Here is a 12827-nt window from a genome sequence, read left to right as displayed (position 1 = left end):
GTTAATGCTCCGTCCTTGGGCTACCCCAGCTGTGCAGTGTAAAGCAATCAAAGGCAAGACCTGGGCTGAATTTAATAGTGAAGCATCTCAGCAGTCACAACGAGCTGCTGGAAGCTGCCCCTGGCCCCCGGCCGAGTGCTTCCAGCAGGACTTTGCCCAGAATGAAGAGAGCCTGGCGGGAAGCAGGCAGGGGCTGAACACAATGAGCACACGAGGGATGCCGGCTGGAGCCTGCTGCAGCAGGGTTACTGCAGAGAGCCTGGGATCCAGATAAAAAACCACTGTCAGTACAACCCACAGCCTCATCTCCTTAATGGAGATGATCTTTTTGCCTCATTAAAAGCTGCTCGTTGCTCAGCTGTGAACGCTGCTGGAAGGATTCAAGTTGGATCAGAGCTGCGGTGACATCACCACTGCGGACTGGAGTTCAGCTGGTGTGGAAAAAACACCGGGGTGGGAGTGGAACGCACCCATCGAGTCACTCCAGGAACACCCCGATGAGGACAAGCTATCCTTTTGATTCTATTGATTAAACAAGTGCCTTTTTTTGAAAGTTCATTTTTCTTGTTATTCCCCTGATCCCCGAGGTTGTGAGCTGTGTGCTGATTTTCCCCAAGTGACTCAAATTCCATAAATGAGTGTATTTTTTGTCTGCAGAGTATCTGAACTGCGAGCTGTGGACACTGCCACTGAATATGAAGTTCAGAGAGGCTGAACTGTCTGTTCCACCCAAGTCACCAAAACAGCAGGTGTTTCCAGACAGAAATTTCACCTTTTAATTTGCAGTTCTCTTCACTTATCTAAGAAAGAAGAAAGAATTTAGAAATTAGAAGAAAAACAGTTCCTCTGTGCCTCTTTTAATGAGGCTAAGGATTTTTTTTTCCCTTTCTTATGCGTTCAGCTGACCCAGTGAACATGGGGTTTAGGTGGAATTATACAGGTCACCCAGAGGAGCTACTGTCCTGCACCTTCAAATCAAAAACTCCTCTATGAAAAAATTGCCTAGAGACAGCTCTAATTTGTTCTAAACTATCATCCCTTCCATCTGCAAGCAGGGGATTGTTATCTATTTATTTCTTACAATGTCACCGAATCAGTGACCACCTGCAAGGTGTCCATGATGATAAACGCTTGCTTTGTATACGGAGCTATTTCTGACAATGCTTGATAGTGCACATCTATCAAATTGCCTGGAGGAGCCACCTATTAGGATCATTATCTAACACAGGCCCTTTGAGGGAGTTCAATGTCAGCACATCCTGGGGAAGGCACCTCACCGGGTACCGATTCTGCTCATTATTTCTCTAGATTAATAGGTTCAGCCCAAATTCATAATGGAAATGTGAAGTTTGGAGTTGGTGTGCCCAGAGCAAAGCCGCAGTGAAAGAGACTTGCAGGAAGCCTCCCAGCACAACTTACTGCTTGGGGCACGCAGGAGCTCCTGTCCGGAGTGAGACATCTCAGCCAGCCAGGGAAGGCACAGACGTTATTCCCCCTGCAAGACTGGAGTTGTTCACCAGACACTCCCTGCTGCTTGTTTGCTCCCTGCTGGAAGCTCCACAAGCTCTCCTTTTTTCAGCTTGCTTTGTCACAAAGGAGAGTTATTTTCAAAGAGCACTAGTTCAGCTCTGTGGTTTTGATCTAAAAAGCATCAGTGTTCAGCAATCTTTTATCAAACCTCAGCCATTACTCCCCAAACCACCCTTCCTACAAGAAAGCCATTAAGAATTCTACACAGGGCTGAGAACTACAGTGAGAATTACAACCAGGAAAACTTTATTTCTTATGGCATCAGATGCAAAACACAGGACCTTAATTCCTTCTGAAGAGCCTCACCTATTAACAAAAGGCACAAACACTCCCTCACAGTTTGGTTCTTGGGAGGAACATACAAAAAATGATATCCTGAGAACGCCTCAATGTCCTCTAGCTGGACAAAACTGGGTCTATTTTGAAGGCGGTGTCTGAAGCCATGTCCGTAGCACCAGACCTAGCAGCAACTTAGATGGCAAGCTAATGCCAGTCTCTGTAGGCTGAACTGCTCCTGCCAGCAAGGGATGCAGCCTCTTCCAACCAGACAGTGTTTTTGCTGCATTGCTTTTTGTTTCCCACTACATGATCCAGAGTACAGCAAGGCTAGCACACAAGTAATATACAAATACACACAATGCTCCCCCAATACACAGAAAAAGTCAACCAGGTTCCCTGTATTGCCCCAGGAATCTTTGAATTGAACAGAAGTGAGGGAGGTTCTAGTTTTGTTAAACAAAATGCAACTGCTCAAGTGATTTTAAAATGAATACTAGCAGAATTCAAAGACAGTTAAATGAAATACTTGTAGCCTAGTAGTTTACAATATTGCCACCTGCAGTTAAGACTTGGAAGCTGCCAAAACCCAATAAAGTGATTTCCAAATGCATGGTGCATAGCTGAGGCTTGCATTGGTGACACATTTGCTTTTTAATTGAAATTTATATACAAATGCTGTTCTATATTTTTTTCCCTAGCTCATTGGCTACAAAAATTTACAACAACACATTAAGTTGCATCTGATAGCAGCATTTCCCAGTCTTTTTTTTTTTTTTTAAATCATGCTGCAGGATTGGCTTTGGCAAAAGCCAAACTCCTCCAAACCCAGAAAAAAATCCCCAAAGTGACAACAAATATCCTTGTTTAACTCCATGGTCTCTCTAAAGTGTCTTGAATCAAGGGTGAAAAGGTATCTTTGGAAAGAGCCAGTTACGGAAGAAGTAGACTTATTTTTAGAAATAAAGTTCTTAGACAAAGTTAGCAAAGCTAAATTTTTTTTTTTTTACCATGAACACCTAATCTTTGTGTTAACTCCCCCAGCTGAAACAGAGGGATTATCAGGCTGTCCCTTGCAGATGCCATTTTACACATCTGACTTCAATTAGTAGAGAGTAACACTTCAGGAAGCAAAGCTAATGACATTAAGGAATTACACATCTTTATTTCATAGACAAGATACATGTCCTCTCCCACAAAGACTCACAATGAAAATGAAACCCTGGGTTTTGAGACATCTTTTGCACTATAAAACATAATGCCATCTTGTCATAGAGAGCTAGTGCTTCATAGGGAGCTCTGCCCTTTCTAAGCTGTTAAAAAAGACTGTTGTGACAGCAAAGCAAATACAAGACTACTCTGGCATCATCAAGCCAGATAAGAGTTCCTGTTACATTTTAATCTAAATACATTAAATCCAGCTTCTTGGGGAAGTGTAAAAGGTGAGTTTTCCTGAATTTGGAATGAAGCAAGATTTATTTCCTATAAGCAATGATGAAAAATACCATTATTGACGGAAGTTGTTTTATTCAGTTTAAATAGTATTAGTTGGATTCACATCTAAGAAATGCAGTGAATCAATTCAATTTAAATAAGTAGACAGGAAAAACAATGTTTGACTAGTCTCAACTTCCTTCTTCCCTGTCTACATTCAATTTCAGGGTAACGTCTTCTCCTCAAGCTTTTGAAAAGTATACAGGAAAAGCAGTTCTCTCACATTAGAGACATCACTGAATAACCTTACAGCTACAGCTTACAGCATCTGATTAGCCAGAAGTCTAGCTGACGGATTTTGTTAAACCACCAGTGATTTTTATTTCTTTTAAAACAATAAAATGAATATGTTCACTATAAAACCTCATAACCAAAATATTTAAAATTCACGGCAGCACCGCAAACAATAAGAAACTTTCCATTTAGTCCCAGGCACCTGTAACTTGCTTTGAGATATCTCAATACTATACTGAGATAGTCATCACTTTTAAAGCCACCAGTGGGGAAAGGCCATGCCTGAAAGGAAATGCAAAAAATCTGATCTGTTGGTTTCTTTTCCCAGACAGAAGTGAACTTCAATCACTTGCATCCACTGCTTATGTTTTTTGCAAGATACCACAATAGCCTTTCTACTCAGCTTGCTGGTTTGCAAGCCCAAGATAACTGTGCCTTGGTTTCCACCTTAGAGTAAACAGGAAATAAAGTATTCAGGTTGTTGTTTTTTTTAAAAATTGTTGAAGAGTAAAAAATGCATTCTAAGCTCAGCACATATTACAGGTAGAAAAAGAATTCCTAACTTCCATTCTGTAAGCTAATGGAAGGAAGACAGATTAGAAGAACTAAAGACAGTAGTCCTAAATGTAAAGTTCCATATTTACAGAGGGATGCCAACATTCATCAAGTTTCATCGGTGGGTTTTTGTACCACTGCAAGCTTGTGCGAGACGAACCTAAGAAGAAAGAGAAATCCATCAGCAGTCTTAAGAGTTATTATTATATCCCACAGACACTTACAACTCCTGCCTGAAGTGGAAGACATTTTGTTTTTTAAAACATCAATAAGTTTTCCAACAACTGCATGGTTTAGAATAAGCTAGATGTGAAGTAAAGGTATTCCCATCCTTCCATTCTCAGTTCATGTTCTCTCTTGATCAGTGACATGAGCCAAGATCAAGACAAGGGGAAAAGAAATAAGGAGCTATTACAGTTCAATAGTCCAGTGACTAATGACAGAGACAACACTGCATTATAACTTCAGTACTTGATTAAAAGTAGACTTACTGATAGCTTCTTCATAATTCCTTGTGCCTCTGGATTCAAATGAAGAAGATTCTTCTTGGTCAAATCACTCGCTGTTAAACGAATACTCTGTAAAAACACCAAAACCAAATCTTAGGTTTCCTGTTTGGGTAGCTGCAGCAGTCAGAAAACGAAAAAAATAAAGAAATCCATGCATACTAGAAGACCATGTACAAGCAAAGATCTACATCCAGTTTGACCAGAAGCTCACCTCATACCTGCATTTCAGAGTACCAACATAACTGCCAGCAGAAGCTATTTTTAATTATACATAAATGCACAGAAAAACATCACACTACGTTCTGCTTAGGCCAGCTCCCACTTCTGACTGATAGTTTTTAAGGTTCTTTTTAACCTACATCTATTCCCTGATAACCTGTAGTGGAACAAGTAAACAGACAAGAATGGATGGCGAAGAGTCAGTAGAAACTGATAAAACACCCAAGAATTTACAGGCTATCCTTTCAGCACGGATTGGACAGATTGAAGTTCCTAACTTTACCTCTCCTCCTCCAACAGGGACTGTAATGAAGATATCATTGCCATCAGCAAGGGGGCTGCCGTTGGCAGAGATGGTATAAACTCGTTCATTTACTGCAGGTGTGCGCAAACCTGGGGTCTTGAAAATTCTGAAACAGAAGTTATGGGTAAAAAGTTTTACTGCAATCGCTTAAAACACTTTGACTAGAAGTCATATTTCAGGTTCAAAGAGACACTGGGGAATGTTCCACATAAAGATGATTGATACATAAAGCAAGCAGCAAGGCACTCCTCTATATAACAGATTAACAGAGTAAATTAATAGAACACAGACCTGGAATCAAACCTGGGTGTGACAATGGAAGTACCGCCCTGAACACAGAGATCAACCATTCGGCCAGTAGCTGGAGTGATGAAGTTGTTTTTACTTGACCTGTTTAAAAGAAAATAAAGCCCTACTGTTCAAAAAATACACCACTTACACAAGTGATGTCTTATCAAAGTTTTAGGTGAGATGATTGGAGATTCTTACCAATCCAGGGCAACCCAAAGCTAGGGATAGCTGGTCATTACAAGAGAAGCTGACCACTTTCCATCACTGTCACATCATTTCCACTGCCTCCCCACTCTGTCCCCAGCATGGCATGCCTACATCAGCCCGCCTACTAAGCCACACTCCATTACATGTAAAAGATAAATAAGCAGTATACACTTGGTCTCCATTTTTGAAATCCTGTAGTAAGGGATATCTTTTCTTACCTTTTACTCAAGCGTTTCACTCTTGCTGAAGGAGCTCTTCTGCTCCTGGACACTGGTGCTTTTTTAATAGATGCCCTCACCTGAAACATTAATTCCCAAATCAGTTAATGCCCTCTCACACGGCAGAGGAGTTCCAAATATGGAATAAATGCTTCCATACAAAACATTTGACTCAATAGGCTCCTTTTTAAAATCACAAGAGTCTAAAACAAACCCCATGCGAACTGAGACCATCCCCATTCAAGCAGTAATTTTATATTCTCTCCCTTAAGTTCAGCTGTAGAACTTAAGAAGGATACATGAACTTTTAATCTGACTCAGTCCTGTTCATTTACTTATTATTGCCCAGAGCGAAATGGATATATTAAAAAAATTATGTTACTATTGGTAAAAGCATCATCAACTCAGTAAGTAGCTTATATCTTGGGAATAAAGTAATCACAAAGTAGTCATTTACCTTTCCTGTTCTTGGATTAGTATTTTCAACTCCTATCATTGGAACTTGGGTATCGTGTTTTGCTTTCTTTGCTACAGGAAGCAAAGGAGACTCTGCTTCTTCTTCAATGGCTTCAATAACCTGTTTGGATTTCTCTACTAGAAGGAGAAAGCATTATCCAAGTTGAGAACACTAATTTTACATTATGAACTACCACCTAAGGTAAAAATTAAGCTAGTACATGCATTTTTGGCAACAATTTGCTTCTAAAATCTGAATTCCAATGAAAATGGTGGACAGAACACCATTTCGAACACTTTGACAGAAGTAAAGCTACTTCAGATAGCAGGAATGAAGGTAGAATTGCTTCCACATCTTTAAACATATTGAAAGCATTAAAAACTGAATTATTATTCACAGTACATTAACCATGACATGCTTTCCTCTTACTGAGCTCATCACAATACTTAGAAACAAACTGACCTTTCTTGATGACTTTTAAAGGAGTCTGGATAACTTCTGCTGTTAACTTGTTTATTTCTGTTATTTCCAAGTCTGCCTAAAATTAAAAAGTCGTAATACTGTTAGGATTATCAGTAGCATAGATCTGAAACAGAAGTTGTTGACCAAATCCTTAAGAGTATTACAGCAAAAACACCTTCACATCCTTCTATTGAGCTCAGATGGGGACTGTCCCTATTATTAGGGATGTCATTTTGTATTAGATCTCCCTGCTGATCAACCAATTTAGAAATGCTTTGGTGTACTGAAGATTGTGTGTTCCTTTGGGTACACATGGGTGAAGTCAAGCATGCCAGCCAAGGAGCAGTATAAGCAGCAGGCAAATCTTATACTGGATACAAGAAACATCTCTTACTGATAAGTCTTAAAGCAGCATTTACAAAATTATTAATGTAACCCATATTACTGCAACACTCCTACAGATTCAAGAACCCCTTTGTTTCCTACAGGGCTATATGACACCACCAAGCCAGTTCAATATTTGTGTTGAATACTTACTGTCGCTGCTGCTTCCAAGACCTTTTTACTCCCTCCTTTAGCTAGAAAGAAAACATTCCTTTTTAAGAAGTGATCCACAACAGCTCCTACAATATATACAGCTATATTTTAACACTGCACTAGAACAAAAAGCAGCACGAAGCAGTTTTCCTAGCAGTGTGTGAGCAACCTCAGACAGACACCAGCACTCCCAGCCACCCACAGGTTTTCTGTTTGTGCAAGTCCACTTGCCTCAAGCTTTTGCTGCCCATTTAGCACTGTTCAGAGGAAGTAGTGCCCCCACCAGCCCAGCACTCCCCGTACCAAAGTACTCGAGCCAGTTCATCTCACGGAGTGCCACGGGCAGCCGGAGCATCTCGATGTTGTACAGGTTCTCTGCCTCCTTGACCAGGCGCTGCCCGTTTGTCTGCAGCTGCTCAACTCGGCTCCTCACTACGGGGACAAAGGCACGGGGTCATACTCAGCTCTGGGCCCAAGACACCCCCCATCCAAAAAAATGGGCCCAGCAACACCTCTCCCCCTTCCACCCCCCCACCCAAAAAACCCCAAACAAACAGTTGTGGAGCCACCAAGCAACCATTACCCACCTTCCCCCAGAACCAGGCTCAAACGCCAAGCCCCTCGCCCCCTCCCCCCAACAGACCCGGCCCTTCTCACCGCTCTTCCACCCCCAGACCCGACCTCCCCCCCCCCCAAAAAACTGATCCTGGTACCACCGCCCCCCCTCCAAAAACCGGGCCCAGGACCACCCCTACCCCTCCCTCCCAAAAAAAAGAAAACTGAGCCCAGGACCACCCTCACCCCAAAAATCAGGCTCAAACACCCCCCCCGCCCCAAGCCCACCCCCCTTCACCCCCACCCAAACCAGGTCCCTCCCCCAGTAACAGGCCCAGACACCTCCTCCCCCCAAACCCAAAAAAGATCCAGGCCCAGCGCCACCCCCTCCCCAAAACCCGTTCCCGGCGCCCACCCTCGCGGTCGAAGTCCTTGAGGAACGCAGCCAGCTTCCTGCTGCGGGCCCCCCCGGCCGCCTTCTTGCGTGAGGGCGCCATGGCGAGGCCGCGGGGCCTGGAGGTGCCGCTGCCGCCGTGCGGAGCCCACCCAGCCCCGACCCCCTCCCACCGCCCACTAAGCCGCCGCCGCCGCCCGCGCCGCGTTTAAACCCAAGCCCCGCCCCCCTCTCCGCCCAATCAGAACGCGGCGAGCGCCGCGCGGCCAATCAGAGCCGAGCTCTGATTGGTCCCGCCGCGGTCCGAGCGCGACGCGGGTTGATGACGTCTACACGGGGAGCGCTTCCGGGAAGACGCCAAGATGGCGGCGGCCGCGAGCGTGATGGCGGCGGCGCTGCGGGAGTGGGTGGCGGTGGCGGAGCGGCAGGAGGCGGCGCGGAGGGAGGCGCTGGCCTCGTGGGAGCCGCTGTTGGTGTCTCTCGCCGGGCTGGCGGAGCAGCTGCGGGCGGCGCGGAGGCTGGCGTGGGGCTCCTCGCCCCTCGGGGCCTTCGGGGAGCTGCGGGAGCGGCTGTGGAGGAAGCAGCGCGGGGCGGCCGAGGCGCTGCTGGAGCAGCTGGGCCGGCGGCGGTGAGGGGAGGAGGCTCCGGGGCCGGGCTGGGTGCCGGGGGATGAGGCTGGGCTGAGCTGTGCCCCGCAGGGAGGAGCTCCGCGCCCTGAGGGACGCCGTCGGGACCGGCGCTGCCTCCGTGCTGCGGGTCTACGAGGAGAAAGCGGCGGAGCTGGGGCTGGAAGAAACCCTGCGGCGTGGGGCTCGCCGCCCGTCGCTGGCTGATGTGCTGGAAGGGCTGCAGGATGTGGAGCGGTGCTACCGGCACCTGTATCCTTGCGGTGGGGGTTCTACATGGGGGGTGGTGGGTGCTGCTTTGTGTGTGTGTGTTGGCCTTATGGAGCCTGCAGGTACCTGGAGAGCAAGCTGTTACTGCTGAGCATCAGCTGCGACAGCCCAGAAGATATGGAAGCCCTCCCGCAGGCCTGGAAGAGGATTCTGGAGCGGTACGAGGAAGACACTGTTCAAGGTAGCTCCTCACGTGGCAGACCCAAAAGATGTTTATTAGCCCGGGAGGCTGAAGGCCTTCCTACCACTCAGCTCCTGCGTTGGGCTCAGTAGCAGTGGGTGAGCTTGCTCCCTTTGCACTGGTTCTTTGCAATCTGTGCTCAGATTTTGTGAAAGATTTGGTGGTAAATACTAGCCTTTATACCCAAGGATCGTCTGGGAGCGGTGTCTTTTCTCCCATTGTAATGGAGATTGGTGATCCATTTCACTAGCTCTGTGAAGTTGGCTTTATATACATTTTATTTCATTGTTTTAAGTTAAATTTTTGCAGATACAGAAAACAAATGCATTAAACTAATGATTTATTTTTTCTTCCCCAACTCAGATGTTCTCCTTAAGGTCTCTCTCTATTTGGACAACCAGTGACAGCTGCCCTGCTAACCAGGCTCCAGATGGAAAATCCAAGGAAGGACTGATGTTGACCAGCTTCTATGAGTGTCTGGTATATTCAGAGATAACCACAAAGAGGAAGATGAGTTGAAAAAGCTTTACTGCTACGTTTTGGAAGCTGAATGAATTGGCCTTGGTAGGAAATGCTTGGACTGTTCCATTTTCAAATGGAGATGGACAGCGTCTGAAGAAGAGGTTGAGCTGAACAAGTCAACAATAGAAGGGAGTCAGCATCTTCAACTATGAAAGGCATCCTTTCTTTTTCTTGCTACGGGTGTTTTGTATACAAAAAAAAAGTTGAAACTTACTGACTTGTAAACAAATGGTGAAATGCACTGCAAATAAATGTAACATCGAGGTCCAGTGGGTTGATACCACATAAAGATTGTTGGGTACCATCCTTAACAATAAATAAAGATGTCAAGTCAGGAATTAAAAACAGTTTGTGCATTGTGCTTCTGAGCAATGTGTTTGCTTTTATCCCACCTGTACATTGAAGAGGAAGGAACAAATTTGGCTTGTAAATGTAGTTACAAAGGTACACAGATCTAGCATAAACACCTGACATCTGATAAAGGCAGTTTTTGAGTGTGTTACAGTATTCTGAGGAAGACATGTCTGTACCAGTTAAAATCACTTGCTTGTAACAAATACTGATATGTTTAATTCAGTCTTAAAACTTCATGTTCTGTGGCAGCAGCAGCTCGTGTCAGTTAGGGTCCTCTTCTGTCGGCTGAAACTGATCCTTTGTAATGTTCATGGGAAGTGATGGGATTCGTGTCTGTAACTTACCTGGTAAGAGCTGTAACTTGTCAGAGAAGGTCAAATAAAAAAAAAAAAATGTGCCTCCAGATAGACTGTAGATGTGCTTGAGTACATGTTTCTTATCTTTTTTTTGGGGAGGGAACAAAATATGTCTCAAACCCCGGGGAATCCATTTGACCACCGGAGGGCACTGCTCAACCTGCAGAGAGCTGGTTTCGGAGGGCCTTCGGAGGCTGCTGGCTGCGCAGGACTGGTGCTGCCAGTTCTTCCCCATCAGCTGACGACTGTTTGTGGAATGGTACTTAATACGCAGTTTTAATTGCAAAGAAAAATAACATCACCCTCTTGGCTTTGGTATGGCTTCAGGGTGTCACGGCTGATGAAATCAGCGTTTGTCAAAGGAAGGGCATTAAGCAGAGGGAAAATGAGGCAGGTTCTGCTCTGAGCACGCATACTGGGGGCTGGTGGGGTGCTCAGCTGGTTTGCTGGCATGGCTTTAAGCTGCTTCTCTGTGCCTGCATGCCCCACGTTGCTTCAGGGCCCTGGAGTGTGGCTGGTGCTGATCCTGCCCTCCAGCCTGCTGCAACAGTGGCTCTTGTGGCTGGATGAGCGGCTTCTGCTCTTTGCATCCCCTACAGACCTTGTGCAAGAGTGCAGCTTAGCTGCTGTGAGTCAACGTGCCACTGTTCTGGAGCTTTTCACTTGGCCATCTCCTTGCTAGGAAAGTGAGAAACGGGCTCCTCCTGCCTCGGTTTAAGATAAAGCAGATGATGCAGTTAAGATACTGGTTTGGCAGATGAGCCAAGAATGCAGTTTATTTAGCAAATGTACAGCAGTCTCAATGCAGCTGCTTCTGCATGCGAAGCATTTCCCATCCTCGAGTAGCTCTGTCTCACTGTGACCTGTCACTGACTCATTTTGCTGGTGTGCTTCTGGTGCAGTGGGTTGCATCACGGTATCGGTTCAGCGTAAGGCATTTATTTTCATATCCACAGCACAGTGAGCCGTTTCATGTAATTTCCCTTTCCAGAACTTTGCTTCCAGCCACAAACTCCTCTCTCAGCTCTAGATATTCACTTTCTGCCTTTGGATTATTTAAATTCAAATTCACTTTCCCAGTATTTAGGTTCCAGTCAGTGAAGTACTGTAGGTAAACTTTGTTAGCTAGTGCCTGCTGTTAGTGTTCAGCCCATGCGTCTTCCTTAGGGACATCACTGACTTCTGATTTTAAGGAAAGGATGAGTGTCTGCTGTGGGATGACAGAGGCTGCAGTAGATTTATGTAGATTACCTCCTAGCTGTTTCTGTGACAGCTGACTGCCGATGTCTGCAGAGGCTGTCAGTCTGAGATGCATCTGACAAACGAGGTTGTATGTTGTGATACAGAAGAGAGCAAAGATAATAACAATCTCTCCCATCCATCTCCCTGTCCCTTTTCTGATAGTTAAGAACCTGTGGCAGAAAGGAAGATGAATTGCCTGTGTTGGGACTGTGCTGCCAAGCTGTGTGATTTGCAGCCTTACAGGAGGCATTTTGATGGGAAGAAAGGAACTTCAGTTTTCATGTCTGTTGACATTCTTTCAGTGCATACTTCTGCATTTTTCTTCTCGCCTCTGTTTTGCACATCTCCACCAGGCAGCCAGAAGCAGTGGATCTGCTCGTTGTCTGTCTCCACACATGATTAGTGTGTACTGCTGCAGTCATTGTCACCAATCCTGATAGTTTGTCTTTGGTTTGCTGTCCGAGGGCGCTCTGAGCTTATGACTGCCATCCATAAACATCTTGAGTTTCTTAATGACACAAGGACGAGCCAAGGTGATCTGTCTTCCCAACAAACCCATCATACAATGCCACGTAACAAAGTAGACGAAAAAAAGTAAAATGAAGTTTACCCAAATCCTTAAAATGGTTTGAGGAAAAGGCCTGAAGTTTAATTGGAGATTTGTGGATGCTAGTTTGCATTTGTTACTCTCACTTCTGAAGCACAGTGATGTATTCTGAACTTAGTCCCTTTGCCATGATTTGAGCTAAATCCCGTGCTGATACATTTCAGTGAAGATAGGATGCAAAAAAAATACTGTACTGTAAAATGGCAGAGTGTAAAGCCAGAGAGGAGGGCAGGCAGACTAACAGGGAACAGCTGTATAGACTTATGTTCATTTCATATGGCATGAAAGGGGTAAAGACAGATGACTGTAGGGTGAATCTTGGGGTATCGACCTCTTTGGGCCTTGAGGTATCATCATCAGAAAACAGTAAATTGTGGTGTTTGTGGAGGCAAAGTTGTGTTTACATAAGCACACACTATACAGCCCT

General features: G+C 45.1%; 2 protein-coding genes across 2 annotated transcripts; one reads left to right on the top strand and one right to left on the bottom strand.

Annotated features, from left to right (window-relative positions):
- Positions 1 to 2946: 2946 nt before the first annotated feature.
- Positions 2947 to 8449, bottom strand: CDCA8 (cell division cycle associated 8). The gene is made up of 10 exons (XM_038167375.2): positions 8264 to 8449; positions 7597 to 7725; positions 7294 to 7334; positions 6757 to 6832; positions 6295 to 6431; positions 5838 to 5917; positions 5413 to 5511; positions 5101 to 5227; positions 4581 to 4667; positions 2947 to 4249 (listed from the first exon to the last, which is right to left on the bottom strand). Exons 1-10 carry the CDS (start codon positions 8343 to 8345, stop codon positions 4205 to 4207), a joined length of 903 nt encoding a protein of 300 aa, XP_038023303.1. The 5' UTR covers positions 8346 to 8449; the 3' UTR covers positions 2947 to 4204.
- A 119-nt stretch (positions 8450 to 8568) lies between these two features.
- AIRIM (AFG2 interacting ribosome maturation factor) lies at positions 8569 to 10600 on the top strand. Its single transcript, XM_027443999.3, has 4 exons — positions 8569 to 8870; positions 8941 to 9120; positions 9201 to 9319; positions 9683 to 10600. The coding sequence occupies exons 1-4, from the start codon at positions 8605 to 8607 to the stop codon at positions 9721 to 9723; spliced, it is 606 nt and encodes a 201-aa protein (XP_027299800.3). The 5' UTR covers positions 8569 to 8604; the 3' UTR covers positions 9724 to 10600.
- Positions 10601 to 12827: the final 2227 nt, after the last annotated feature.

This window comes from Anas platyrhynchos, chromosome 24 (assembly GCF_047663525.1).
Source record: "Anas platyrhynchos isolate ZD024472 breed Pekin duck chromosome 24, IASCAAS_PekinDuck_T2T, whole genome shotgun sequence".
NCBI lineage: Eukaryota > Metazoa > Chordata > Aves > Anseriformes > Anatidae > Anas > Anas platyrhynchos.
Note: the sequence above shows the minus strand (reverse complement) of the source record. Positions and strands in the feature narration are given on the sequence as shown.

Excerpts from the sequence above, each read along its gene's own strand:
- CDCA8 (XM_038167375.2), bottom strand. The coding sequence starts at position 8,345 with ATGGCGCCCTCACGCAAGAAGGCGGCCGGGGGGGCCCGCAGCAGGAAG. Across the intron at positions 7,726-8,263 it reads CAAGGACTTCGACCGCGAGG|TGAGGAGCCGAGTTGAGCAG; the intron begins GTGGGCGCCGGG and ends TTGTCCCCGTAG. Across the intron at positions 6,432-6,756 it reads TTTAAAAGTCATCAAGAAAG|TAGAGAAATCCAAACAGGTT; the intron begins GTCAGTTTGTTT and ends TTCTCCTTCTAG.
- AIRIM (XM_027443999.3), top strand. The coding sequence starts at position 8,605 with ATGGCGGCGGCCGCGAGCGTGATGGCGGCGGCGCTGCGGGAGTGGGTG. Across the intron at positions 8,871-8,940 it reads GAGCAGCTGGGCCGGCGGCG|GGAGGAGCTCCGCGCCCTGA; the intron begins GTGAGGGGAGGA and ends TGTGCCCCGCAG. Across the intron at positions 9,121-9,200 it reads GAGCGGTGCTACCGGCACCT|GTACCTGGAGAGCAAGCTGT; the intron begins GTATCCTTGCGG and ends TGGAGCCTGCAG.